This window comes from Empidonax traillii, unplaced genomic scaffold (assembly GCF_003031625.1).
Source record: "Empidonax traillii isolate 1590-97213 ecotype Southwest subspecies unplaced genomic scaffold, ASM303162v1 scaffold111:size2041728, whole genome shotgun sequence".
Taxonomy (NCBI): domain Eukaryota; kingdom Metazoa; phylum Chordata; class Aves; order Passeriformes; family Tyrannidae; genus Empidonax; species Empidonax traillii.
In genome coordinates, this window is record NW_020955304.1 from 1,155,458 (window position 1) to 1,168,769 (window position 13,312).

General features: G+C 55.0%; 1 protein-coding gene across 8 annotated transcripts in view; it reads right to left on the reverse strand.

The window, feature by feature from the left end:
- The window catches only part of RHBDF1 (rhomboid 5 homolog 1), a 67,812-nt gene that overhangs the window by 4,166 nt on the left and 50,334 nt on the right, over positions 1-13,312 (reverse strand). For all 8 annotated transcript variants that reach the window (XM_027882715.1, XM_027882716.1, XM_027882719.1 and 5 more), the window contains 9 exons: positions 8,336-8,549; positions 6,475-6,681; positions 5,755-5,877; positions 5,433-5,593; positions 3,096-3,347; positions 2,389-2,500; positions 1,417-1,491; positions 703-864; positions 518-618 (listed from right to left, as the gene is read on the reverse strand). In XM_027882715.1, coding sequence (XP_027738516.1) covers positions 518-618; positions 703-864; positions 1,417-1,491; positions 2,389-2,500; positions 3,096-3,347; positions 5,433-5,593; positions 5,755-5,877; positions 6,475-6,681; positions 8,336-8,549 — 1,407 coding nt within the window. The remainder of the gene's footprint in view (positions 1-517; positions 619-702; positions 865-1,416; positions 1,492-2,388; positions 2,501-3,095; positions 3,348-5,432; positions 5,594-5,754; positions 5,878-6,474; positions 6,682-8,335; positions 8,550-13,312) is intronic.

Sequence of the window (13,312 nt, forward strand, 5' to 3'; positions counted from 1 at the left end):
AAGGCCGTGCTCATTAAAGCCATAACCTCCTTCCAGTCAGGGCTGCAGCACAAAGGCAGGAGAGCAGGCAGCTGCCCAGCAACCAGCTGGATCCCTTCCAGGTGGACACACCCAGAGGGTGGCAATTTAGCTGCTCTCAGCTCTACCTCAGCCCACAGGGAGTGTGTGCAGTGCCACCCAGCAGCTGGCAGGGCAGAGGTGTGCTGGGAACTGCTGCACCCCTGTGTGCGTGGGGAGCAGGTGAGGAGGAGGAGTGGGATGAGGAAGGCACCCACAGCTCCCAACAGCCACTGTGCAGGTGGGGCAGCAACAACAGTGGAGATCAAGGGTGAACAGAAATAAGATCATACTCTGCCTCAGCCTCCCCTGCAGTCGTCAGGACAGGCAGGGACATCACTGCCCCATATCCCTTGATCTGCAGAGCAGCTGCTGTCCCATCCAGCAATCCACCGGCCTGGGACTGACTCATCATCAGTCCTGTCCCCCCATGATGGCAGCTGGGCCAGGCAGGACCTACCTGGGGTCCTGATGACAAACAGACCCGAACTGCCTCTTGTTCCCTGCCAGCATCGGTGTGCTGGGGTGATGGGGCCACTTCACCCACACGGCCAGCGTGGACTGCAGGAGAGAGAAGAGGTGCCAACATGAAGCCCAGGGAGGGAGAAGCACCAGGGGCAGCAGGGAAGGGGCCCAGGCACTCACTGAGCACTCCTCCTCCGAGGTCTGCACGCAGCCCGACTTGTCGTTCCGCACACAGCAGGCAGAGTGCTTCTCCTTCTCCCTCTTGGCGCTGATGAAGCTGTGCACCTGCTGGTCCTGCCTCATGCACGGTGAGAACTTGGCCCCCAGGTGGATCAGGGCCTCCTGGCAGAGAAGGAAATACCCAGCTCAGCCAAGGGGCAGAGCAGGCTGGGGGGACTGCACGGGGTGCCCCATCCCGACTCAAGAACCAGGGACAAGTCGTGCATGATGAAGCCCAACACACACCAGGCACACTTGGGCATTTGCTTGGAAGACAGGCCCAGAACAAAAGTTCAGGGATTTTCTTGCCCGTAGCCCCAGAAAGAACAGCACTGTGGCTGGGAAAGAAAACTTTGGGACATTGTTTCTTCATCTTTGTCTTTCCCAGGTGGAATGGCATCAGGAAAGCTGTCCACACCCCATACAACTCCTGCATTTTCTCTAACCCCAAGCTTGGCTTTGTAGGGACAGGGTGCCAAGCAGGAGTGCCCAGGTCCATCCCAGCCTCCAGGCAGTCCATTCTGTGGGTGGCTGGGGCTGGGAGCACCTCTGCTCCCTGAGAGCTATGGCAGATCCCCAAGCTCCAAGCAGGGGAGGGCTCCAGTCCCTGGGATGGCACAACTGCAGTGCACAGTCCCCCACCTGCCCACCAACAGTGCCACCATCAGCACTCACTGAGCTGGGGCCGATCCAGAAGTTTTCCTGCTGAACGTACTTGACGTTTTCATAAACCCCTCTGTTCCGCAAGACCTGCAAGGAGAGAAAGCCAGAGCCCTGTGAGCTCCTGCCCACAGGGTCAGCAGGGCAAGCAGCAGGGGCTGGTGGAAACAGCCCCCAGGATGAACAGAAATCCCCACAGGCAATGACTGGGCCCATGGTTTCTCAAACAGCTCTTTTGCAGGATCGCAGGTAAAAAACCCTGTCAAGACTTGGGCACCTTCACCTTAAGATTTCTCTTCAAATGTCTCTCTCTGGCTACTTCAGCTTTCAAAAATTCCAAGGCCTGCAGACCTGGGAGTGGCCTGAGAGCCTGCAAGGAGCTTCACACAGCTCAGCAGCACAGGCAGCACCAGCTGGCAGTGCAGGCCCAGGTGCTGGTGGCAGTGCTCTGAAAGCTGTCAGACACGTAGGTGAGAAACTCCCTAGGCATTCCCTGCACGGAGCAGGGGCATGGCTGTACCCCAGAGACCTTTAACAACGTGTGGGAAGGCTACCAACAGCTTCAGGATCAGCTCTCAAAGTCAAACAGGTCAGTTTTGCTCCTGGCAGAAGCAAAATCCTGCGACCGCTGCAAAAACTTAGCCCAGGTTTGAAATATTTCCCTGCCATGAACATCCTTCTGGTCTCCACCAGGAGGGGAACAAGTTGTTGGAAGTGTTGCCAGCACAGTCAGAGCCTGTGAAGAGCCCCCATGCTTTGTGTCAGATGTAATCTGCTGTCAAGAGCAAGGTGGCTGCAGGAGGGAGAGATGATGGTCTGGGGGCTCACAGAGACGCTGCAGGCAGCCCCCCACGGCTGGACACCCAGAATTCAGCCATCAAGGCCCTCAGGCAAGTAGCCAATTATGCTGAAGACTATGACATAAGAGCCAGCAGCTGGAAGCTGAGACAAAATCACACTCCAGGCAAGTGAGGGGGAGTCACTTACTGAATCAACAGTTTCGTGTTGTGAGAACCCCACGGGGGCGATGCCGTAGATGCACACAGCCAGGATGGTGATGAGGGAATGCACAAAGGTGACCCAGTAGGTGAAGAAAGGCCTGGGTGGAAGGAAAGGGAAAAGATCAGAGGCAGAAACTCACCCAAACTGCACCTACTCACAGAACACAGGAGAAAAGCTGCTGCTTATCCCCAGGGACCTCACTAAAACCTGGGGTACATGGCTAGGATCACCTAGGGATGCACAGGACTGCAGGCAATGATCTAAGGCCTTGCTGGCAGGCAGACCCTGTTTACTCTGACTCCCCCACTACACCAGACAACCACCCTTTCCCAAGAAAACATCCGTGAGAACACTGAAGCCTGATGCCAAACTGTGCCAGTAATGACCCTAGGAGAATGATCAGAGACAGGGATACCTGAGCCTGCCTGTTCATCACAGGACAGTGCTGGTGGGGCAGAGACCTGCAGTCCCTCCAGGCAGCAGAGATCCAGACACCCAGAGCAACGTGAGGAGCCAGGTGAGCTCTCACTGCACGGTGACACGGTGATGCTTGCTGGCCCTGTACTCCAGGGGTACACACTGGGGGGGTCTCAGCAGCTCCCCGAGGCAGTGACCTGAGTCCCCAGAGGGCAGCAGCACTCACCCACCCACTGGGCGTGCTGGGCACCTCCCTCCCCTGCCTGCAGCCTCACCTGTGATCGTCCATGTCCTCGATCTGCCGTTTGACGTAGCTGTCGATGCGCTTGCGGTACGTCCTGTTGGTCAGCTTGCCCACCATGCCCAGCCCGTAGGGCCTCTTCTCCTTGGCAAAGAGCTTCCTGACGGGCACGGCGATGCGCTGCCCGCGCCTTGGGGGGCTCACGCTCACCACCTCCTGCCGCAAGCGCACCTTGGGCTGCGCCAGGCCCCCATCCTTCTGCTTCCTCCAGCCGCGCTCCAGGGGGCTGCAACCAAAAGCAGGACAGCCATGGGGGACCAGCCCTCCCCTGCTCTTGGGTGGCAGCAGTTCCTCTGTCTGTGCCACTGCTGAAGTGGAAGGTGAATGTCAAAGGGTTGGACGGTGCCAGCACGGGATGACACGCAGAAGGTGGCACAAGGCAGCTGTGCCAAACTAAGCCCCACCACTGAGAAGCTCTCAAGGCTTTAAAGTGTTTCAGTAACAGGCACATCTGCAGCCTCAGGCACATCGATTTCCACCTCTACTTCATTCCTCTTACTCTGCTGTCTGCTGTGAAATGGAAGTGGAGTTTAGCCCAGCAGTGGAAATCCCCACCTTTAAAGCACTGCAGTGGGATTGGACTGGCAGGTAAAACCTCCTGTGCCCACCAAATCAGGCAGAGGAGAATCCAAGCAGCTTCCCAGACCAGGAAAGTGGCACTGTCACATGCTGTAAGCTGTTACCTCCCACAATCTATTCCTGCCTTTATTTGTACCAATGTGTGCGTTTTTCAGAACAACAAATCCAGGCTTCAACACCACAATAAAAATCCCAAACATCCTGAGCTAAAAGGAGGTGTTTTGACCAAAATAGATCTGATGAAGGTTGCACAGGTTACATAGTACCTGCTTTGTAAGTCTCCATCATATCCAGACAGTTTTGTATTTCCTTGCTCTTAAACAGCAGTGTGGAGGTTCAGGTCTGGAGCATTCAAACCCTGACCAGAAAACCCAAGTACCTCCCATTTCACCATCCTCACTGCCTGGCACTGGAGTTGGCATGTCCCTGGCATGTGCTCTAATCCAGTTTACCTCCTCTGGCTTCCTAAACGTCCCACTCTGCACACAGACAGGGGTTGTTAGAAATGGTGAGAAAAACCAGCCAACAAACTTTTTGCTGAAAGATCACCAGAGCACCTTGGAGGGAGCGTGACAGCTCTGAAGAATGGGCATGCACAAGGATGAGGGAGAATCTGAACCTCTTTAACCAAAATACTGCTGGAAACTTCAGCTCTTTTCAATACATTGCACCTTGCAGAAAGATGCATTTTAACACCCCAACTTCCCCTTGGGAAGTCCTTCTCCCACGGAAGGTGCAGATTGCACTTGCCCCCAGAGCTGATGTGGTTTGTGTGTTACACAGGTGCTGTTTCCCAGGATTTCCTGTGCTGGGCTGGGAGCCTGTGCCAAAACAAACACCTGGCCACGTGAAGGACACCCGACCATGACCGTGATAACAGCCCTCTGAAGTGTAAAAGAAACGTTTTTTCCTCAATAGAGCTATCTGAGGAGATCCAAGCGGTGCCAAGAAGACTGGAACCGTCTCAGAGGAGTGACAACAAACTCCCACCATTCACTGCTTCCCCTTATGTTACGACTGAGCCAAGTTCTTGGAAACACTTGAAGGGAAAGAGCCAACACAGCAAGATGGGCTGTGAGCAGCAGAACCACAACAAGGACCTCCCTGTCTGCTCCATGTTCACACCCAGCAGAGCTCTGCGCTGGGGTGAGCTGCCAGCTAAGCCAGAGCTGACTCGGAAACGACACGGAGCAATTACTCAGTACCAGTTACTCAGGTGGAAAAAATCTAGGCACACAGTACAGTACCACCCACATATTTGTAGGGCTCTCAGCATCAGGGCCACACCTTTCTCTCGTTTCAAGTGAGGAATGTAGCCCAGCTCGACACTCGGCAATGCTTCACGCTGCTCCTTGGAGCAACACAACAGTTACTGGTGACTGTTGCAATGGCAACAGCCTTCTTGTCTTTGCTACGCTCTCCATAGCCAAAGGCTGGGCCCCCAGCGCCCTCACAGCTGATTTTAAGTGTCTTTTGTTTCCTCAAGGCATTATACAACCTCTGAAACACATTAAGTGAGGCTGGAAGTTGCTGGAGAGACTGCAGAGGTGGCCTCACAGTCACCTTTCACACGCCTGGGTAGCTGGTTTTAAAGAAAACCCATCACTGCAGTGCTCTGAGCTCTGCACAAGCACCCACAGCACTCATATGGCTTCCCCTAAACAGAAGGTCCCACTCCAAACGGGTTGGTCACCCCATCTTAGGCTTTGGCAACTTCCAGGAAGATACTCACAGTAACAAGTGGCTTCTTTCGAGCTCGTTTTTGTCCAAGGCACCTCCTGTGAGATCTGTCTGATCGGGAGGTTTCACCTCAGCATCTTTGATTGCAGCTTCTGATGGAGACTCAAACACTTCATCTGGGTAAGTAGAGAGCTCCTCATGAAGGACTCCTTCCTGGGCAGAGACACAGAAGTCCCATCAGAAGATGCCAACGCCTCATTTGTGGCACCAGCCCTGGGCAGAAAGCGGTGCTGCTGCCTTCAACACACAGTCCTGCCAGGACTGGAGTCTTGCCCTGCCTTTGGGGTCAGCACCAGGCCAGACCTGCCCCTCACCCGAGCGAAGAAAGAAGTGTCGAGCTCATCCGGAAAATCCACCGTGTCCTCCTCCAGGAAACTCGCCGGGGTGAAGCTGCGCCGCTGAGCCCTCCTGAGCGTGCTGTCCTTCACAGAGCGGCCCTGAGCCAGAGACAGGGGCACCAGGTCACTGCCAGGCACACACAGGGCCACCCCAGCCAGAGCACAGGGAGCCCAGGTGCTGAGCTGCCTCATGCTTGTGTGTGGAGCACAACAGATTTGAGGTGTGACACCTTCCTGGTGAGACCCATGGGTGAGATCCCGCTCCTCAATCCACGGTGCCCATCTCCAGGCTCCTCTACCACCACAGTGATGGGTGGCACTGGGCACAGAAAAAAGGTCACTGGGCCCAGGAAAGCAGACACATGGAAGGATAAAAAGTCTTGTATAGTAATAGCCTTGGGTATTTCTGCTCGTTCGTGACTGCTCATCAGGAGCAGTTCAACCACCCAAGGGTCCAGGCAGACTGAAGTGAACCTGCTGGAATGCTCTGAGGCTGCTGGCAAAAAAAGGCCCCAGGCAAAAAAAGGGAAAGCAAAAGGGGAAAGCAAAAACTGAGCCACCGTCCCTGCTTCTTGCCAGTCCTGCCTCCCGGACACGTGGCTGAAACAGAGCAGGAGGTGGCTGGGCTTCCTCCCCTCCACCACGGCCCTCCCCACCCTCCCCTCTCAGCAGCTCCTTCCCTTCCCTCAGCCGTACCTTCACCAGCGCCGCGGCCGCTCGGAAGCTCATCTTGGCCACCGACTCCCGCTTGCGGCGCCGGGGCAGGCGGTTGAAGCCGGAGCGGGAGCTGGTGAAGGAGCAGAGGGACGTGGCCCCGGGGGTGATGGGCGTGTGGGGGATGCTGCAGCCATCCGTGTCCTCAGCCATGCGGAACGCTCGGCCGCGGGCCAGGGGGTCTATGATCTGCAGGGAGAAGCCCATCAGTCCATTCGCCCCCAGACCCTTCCCCACCCAGCCCTCCTCCCTCCAGGCAAACATCTTGAGGCCGTGACAGGCGCCTGGCTCCTGGGACTGACCAAGAACCAGCAAGCAATTCTACAGATACAGAATAGCCTATTGCAAGCTAAGGCCTAGTTGTAAGACTCAAGCCTAAGTCCTCAAAGCTCTCCCTCTCCCCTTTTTTTTTTCTCTTTTGTTGGTGTTGACTATTGTCACCCAGACTGTTCCAGACACTTCAAACCTCCTTCAGCCCTTCCCGAGCTCTTGGTTTCACTCTCTCCCGTGCCAGTGAGCTCTACAGACAGAGAATGTGCTGTCCAAACAGGAGTTTGAGAAATCCCTGAAAACAGCCAGGTTCTTTCTCCAGCTAGTTTCCTTCCTGATACTGGACAGCTCAGGACTTAAACAGTATCCTGTTATCCTGCTGAAGCTTAACTGTATATTTACATCTGCTTCCATTAATTAGGCTTAACAGCTGGATGGAGCAGGCAAGCTTCCAAGAGCTGCAAGCCCTTCTCTGAGACTCCTCGGGCCAAAGCTCTCACTTGTTCCAAACATACGAATCCACGTAACGAAAATATTGCCTTCAGCTACAAACCTTGCCTCTGTCCTTACATCATCACAGCTGTGGTTTCCATATGACCTCTACGCTTCATCCTAAGGTTTTACGAGCCTTTTTAATCCACAGCTGAACACTCAACGGGAAGCTTGATGGGCTTACACACCTACTGACACCGTGTTCTGATTTAACGTAGCCCACAGAGGGCCCAACAATATTTCTGTGGCCAAAGACCAACCGCAAGACTCTTCAGCTGGCCAGGAAACAGGACAACAAAGCGAAACCTGATTGAAAAATACACAATATTCTCCTCTGCTTCATTGGTGCAGCCAGGCTGCAGGTCCTGCTTTGGCAGGAACTGCTTCCCACTAGCCCAGGCTGCAGTGGGGCTCACTAAAGCACAGTCATCAACCACAGTGATTAGTATTGATGAGAGGAGCAAAGGGAAGGGCTGGGACACTGTGGGTTAGTTCAGATGTGCTCAGCTGGGGTCACAGTTAAAGGTAGTGAGTGGGAGGCTACCAGGTGCCCTCTGCAGGCACTCAAAACCATTCCTGAGGACCCAAGAGCATCAGCTGTAGCATCACTGATGCAAGAGACACTTTCCAAAGTCCTGAAACATAACCAGGTTTCTACGAGGACAGTAGCTGTGCTACGGCCTGTGTTCTGCTCGGGGTAAGTGTCCTGTTACTGAACATTTGGGTCCAGGATACAAACCACTCTGTACAACAGAATTTCATCCTTGCAAAACGGCAGCAAAAAGCCCGAGCTGAGAGCTCCTGGACAGGCTGCACACGTGTAATCACCACAGTCCCAGCACGACAAACACAGCCCTCAGCCTCCTGCTGGCACAGCTGGGGGATCTCAGCCAACGACACCAGAGAGGCTGCTGGAGGGGGAACTCTGCCAAACTGTACCTGAGACGTGAGAAGTGTCTGAGAAAGGAGCCCAGACATGTCTGGGCAGAGCTCAGCCCGCAGACAGGTCACAGCTCCGGCAGCGGCACAGACACAGCGCAGGGAACCCAGGAGGGCCCCGCCTCTGTCCCAGGGCACTCACCTTTTGCATGCCCAGCTGGCAGGGCCCCACATAGAGGGGAGGGGGAGTCTCTGTGCTGGTTAGAGAAATATTGTCCTGGCTGGGCAGGTCCATCTCCCGGATGACCTGAGGTTTCAGCTTCCCGTAGCGCAGGCTGCAGTGCCGCAGGCTCTTCCTCTGCCACTTCTGAGTCGCGTCGCTGTCTTTGCTCACCCCAAACCAGTCTGCTGTGCCTCTGAAAGATGCCAGCAGACAAGTGCTCAGAAGCATTTCTGTTTGCTTGGACTGTGCACATGAAGAGACACAACCCCTGGTGGTCACTTCCAGCCCACCCCAATTCAAAGACAGGCTCTTCCCCGTGAGCATCTTGAAGCTTGTCCTCAGCTGGTTTTAGCAACCTGACAGATGCTGGCCAGAACCATCAACAGCATTTTGTCTCTTAAGACAGAAGGCAAATGCCAGGAGAGATTCACTGTGGGTAAAGGACAGTTTGTTCTGAGTTTTTCTAAAAATAAAGGAAAAGAGAGATGGAACAGAAATTCAGAAAATAACTTGGTGAAAGGTTTTGGGTTTTTTTACTTTAAAAACCATGTTTTGCAAACACTTACCATCTTCAGGCCAGCTCTAGGTCCCCATTGTGGGACTGTACTGTTTCATGGCTCTGTAGCTTCTCCAGAATTCACTCTTCTCTCCCAGTCTCCAACCTCACACACACACACTCCCAGGATATCCCTAACTTCTCCATCTCATGCTGCAGGATTTCTATCCTCCTCAAAGGTGACATCAACAGCAAATGTTTGCTGTGGTCCTGATCTCTGCTAAGGCACACACACACACAGTTCTAATGGGTGCAGAAGCAGGAGCACAGGTTTGCAGCCACAAGGCAGGTTTGCTGCCAGCTGGCTGCTGTCACAGAAGAGCAGTGGATCAGAAGCAAAATCCCAAGGAGGGCAGAGAGGGATCAGGATAAATCAGACTAAAAACCTACTTCAAATCCTGCAGGACAACTGCTACCGTAAACCTACGGAGGTCATCACACCCTGCCAAGCCTTTCCCACCACAGTTAATTCATCCTCAGGAGATGACAAGCTCTCTCAGCCTACAGCTGACTGGCCCAGGTGTTGAAACCTGAAAGTCCTTCCAAGACAAACCCAAAGCCCTGGCCTCAGCCCCCCCTGCTCAGGGGCAGGATTTCCAGCTGCCGAGAAGCAAGACCTCACAGATCACAAAGTGAGTATTAAAACACACACTGGAGTAAAGGGTGGGACAAATGTACAGTTAAGGCCATACAGGGGAACTGAGACACTACACTGAAGACTGGAAACTGGTCCTGTGGTTTTACACCCTACAGAGCAAAAATACCATCAACCTGCCACCTGCAAAACGGTGTGAGTTTGAAACTCACAGCTCTTCCAGCTGAAACCTGCAGGTGCAAACACCACACACTGCCCTCAGCCTTCCCTGTTCCCTCAAAGATGCGGAACAGACCCTTCAGCAGGCACATGGACCGTGGCTAGAATTCACCTGACCTCACTGTCTCCAAATGCCAGCCCTCAGAGATGGGGATACACTGGAGCACGACTCTGCTCCCACATCTCATCAGAGCAATCACTGTCTCTGTTCAGAGCAGAAGGGACCAGGGCCAGCACCTCAGCTGACAAGACTCCCCAGGCCTCAGCACAGAGGTAAGGCTCTGGCTGTGCAGTTCACTGGCACAGCACACCCCACAAAACAGTCTGACAACTCACAGAACTTCCCATGGACTGCTGTAACCAGCATTTCAACAGCAAGGTGATGCTGGGGGACAAGCCCATACGTGGGGCCTCACGAGGGTCATTTGTGCCCACGTGAGCCTGATGAGCAATGGCCCATTGCACCACCAGCAGCCTCAGAGCCCTCCAAAACTGCGCTCCCACTTGCCTGGAAGGACAAGCACCACTGGAGCTGTTTGCTCTGCGAGGACCATGACTGAACTGCCAACACTACTGGGCCAGGACCAAGGCAAAGAGCCCTCTGATCATAGCCAAGACAGTCCAGAAGAGCTGACTGCAGAGTTCAGGGCACCTGGAGCACCCTGGGGAGATGCTGAATGCCTCTGTTCAGCTGGGGAGCCCCATCATGTCCTACAGACTCCCTGGAGCTCCGTAACAACCGACATCAGAGGTCAGGTCTCACTCCTCTGTTGCATTGAGCTGACCAGCCCTGAAAGCTCAAGACCAAACACAAACAGTCCCAAAGGTGGTCACAGTGCCAGAATGGCAGCTGGCCAAGGGCAGCAGTGAGAAAGGTGGGACAGGAATGGACTCCTGGGCATTAAGTCCAGTCCCTGCCACACACAAAATCACATTGTCTGTCTGATTTAAAAGTTTACTGAGCTCCAGACTCAGGCTGGTGGTCAGTGGGCCCTGGACTCCTGGAATGGCTCATCTCCTTGGTGCTAAGACCACCTCAAAAAGAAAGGCAGTCACAACTGGATTAGAAAAAGCCACGATGTCAACAGGGTAAGAGTGGACACACTCTATTCCATTCACCAGCTCTGAGCCCCATCTGCAACGACATGATAGCATCATCTGTTCAGTGCTGCCTCCACTCCTTCCCCTGCTGCCCCAAGGAGGCTTTGGGGCCAACATATGCACAGCCCCACATTGCACTGATAGCCCAGCAAAGGCAGGCCAGGCTGTGGCTGCCCTGGGGAGAAATTCCAGCTTCGGTGAACACCAGGAGGTTGACAGCTTGTTAGGAAAGGCAGGAGGGAGTGAGGCTGGCGGGTGGACAGCTTGTTAGTCCATGCTACTTACTGACAGCTGCCTACACGTTTAGTAGGAGTGACACTTGGTTTTTGTTAGCAGCACTCATGAACTTTCTCACTCCGCCTGCTCGCAGACCTCCTGGGAAGCCAACACGGTCTCAGCAGGGTCTCAGCAACAGCCAGAGCCTGTGCAGTTCACAACAGCCCTTGCACACACATGCAGGGGTGGGTTTCACACTCAGTGCCACCAGTACCTGAAAAACGATCGGGGCAGGGACTGCCGCTTTCTCAGGGAACTCCTGCCCACCCGGGGCCCGCGAGCGGGCAGGGTCTGACTCCTCTGAAACCGAACCTGTCTGCTGCAAAGAAAAGAGAGCTGAAGGCAAGGAGCCTGCAGGGCTGTGGAGGGGAGCAGCCACCTGCATCCAGCACCTCCCTGTCTCCTGCCAGAGCCCCACTGGCAGCGGCTGTGCCGCACTGCCCGTGGCAGGGCCCTCCAGCTGAGAGCATGACCCGAGAGAAACAACCAAACTCAAGCCACACAACAGCATCTTTGAACCCAGGAGGCTGCTGAATCCTCCTGGTGCATCTGCACCTCTTGACATATGTCTCCCGTTGCTCTTGAAGGGGTGCTGCAATCCCCCTGCCTTCTTCTGCCCAGACGCCCAGCTACAGATCCCACTGGCTGGTTTTGGATACCAGAGTATGAAACCATGGAGGTGTCAGCAGATCCACTTAGATACAGGTGCCTGATGCCACTGGAACAGCCCTGGGCCAATTCTGGTTGACCCTGGCAGGGTCTTCCCTGGTGCACAAGCCCATCTGTGCCACATCTGCTGCCTCGTGTGGACACCTTGAACACCCCAGGAGACTGGAAATGGTGTTGGATGCCTTGACTCAGGCACATGAATCACTCCCATGTACAAGTGGGCACTGCAAACCAGCACTGAACACCCTCCCCGTACAGGTGACCCCCCCCACCCAGGCCTTCCAAAACTGACTGTGCTCTTCTGGGGCACCCTGTGTGTACTTCCAAGGGTACAAAATATATACATTAGGCACAGGCAGCCACCAGCCTGAGCCCCAGCACTTCCAGCCTGGGAAGGAAGGCACGTCACAGGGTCTGCTGGTGCAACAGTCACATGTGTCTGCTCACCACTGGCGTCTCCCTCAGTGTGTGGGAGCTTCCCCACCACTGTCCAGCACTCCTTCCTTCTCACTGTAGCTCCATGTGTCTTGTTTGCCTCACAGTGTAGCAGCACCGGGGGCAAATCCGTCACACCAGCACCGAGGTGTCTCACAGTTCCCCAACCCCCTCCCCTACACACAAGCTGCACGTCATGAGGACCTTTTGGGGAGGGTACCCTGGCCCTCCCACCCAATGCTTCTTGTCAGTGCCTCCACAGCACCTTCCCAGGATACCCCCTCACCCTTGACACACTCTTGCCTAATTATCCTGGCAGGGAGCAGGACAAGGGCAGAGAGGCAAGGGAAGAGGCAGTCTAGGTGTGCAAGGACAGCCTCAGGCAGGCCCAGGAGCTGCCCACGGCCCTGAAAAGAGCAGACACTGCTTCACAGCTCAGCCCTCACGAGCAGCAGGATCAGGAAGAGCTGCTGGGGGAGAGCCTCCCCACCAAGGCAGCTGGGGAACATCTGAGGCAAAGGCAAACAGTGCGTGGGAGATCAGTCTCTCCAAGAGCTGGAAGGCTGCTCCTTTGTGAGTGGGCGAAGCCTGGCTGGCTGGAAGAACCCCTGACCTGTGGAGCTCCAGGGATGCTCCTGGGACCCAGGGCAGGCCTGACACACAGCCAGAGATACAAACCAGTCATCTCAGGAGAGCAGCTGGGAAAGCCACTCCCTCTGGACAAACTGGGATAAGCCTTTGCCACGGGGAGTGAAGGAGCATCCAGCTCTCTGGCTGGGTTCAGAGATCACAGGGTTGTGGGGACAAATGATGACCAGAGCAGCCTCTCCCTTCTCTCCATCACCTCTCAGAGCCATGTCAAGGACCTGCCAATGAGCTCTGGCAGGAGTCAAGCTGCTGAGAGCCTCGGCCTGCTCAGGATGGGCTTCTGCCTCCCCCAGCAGTCATGTGCTCTCAGACACAGCACCAAAGCAAGCCCAGCACACCACATTGTACCGTCACAGCTAAACATCAGGGCCTGAGGCACCTTGTTACTCAGGAACAGCCACTTCCCTGGGGCACGAGGCAGCCAAAATCTGCCTGTAAGCAGCAAGAACCACTCACT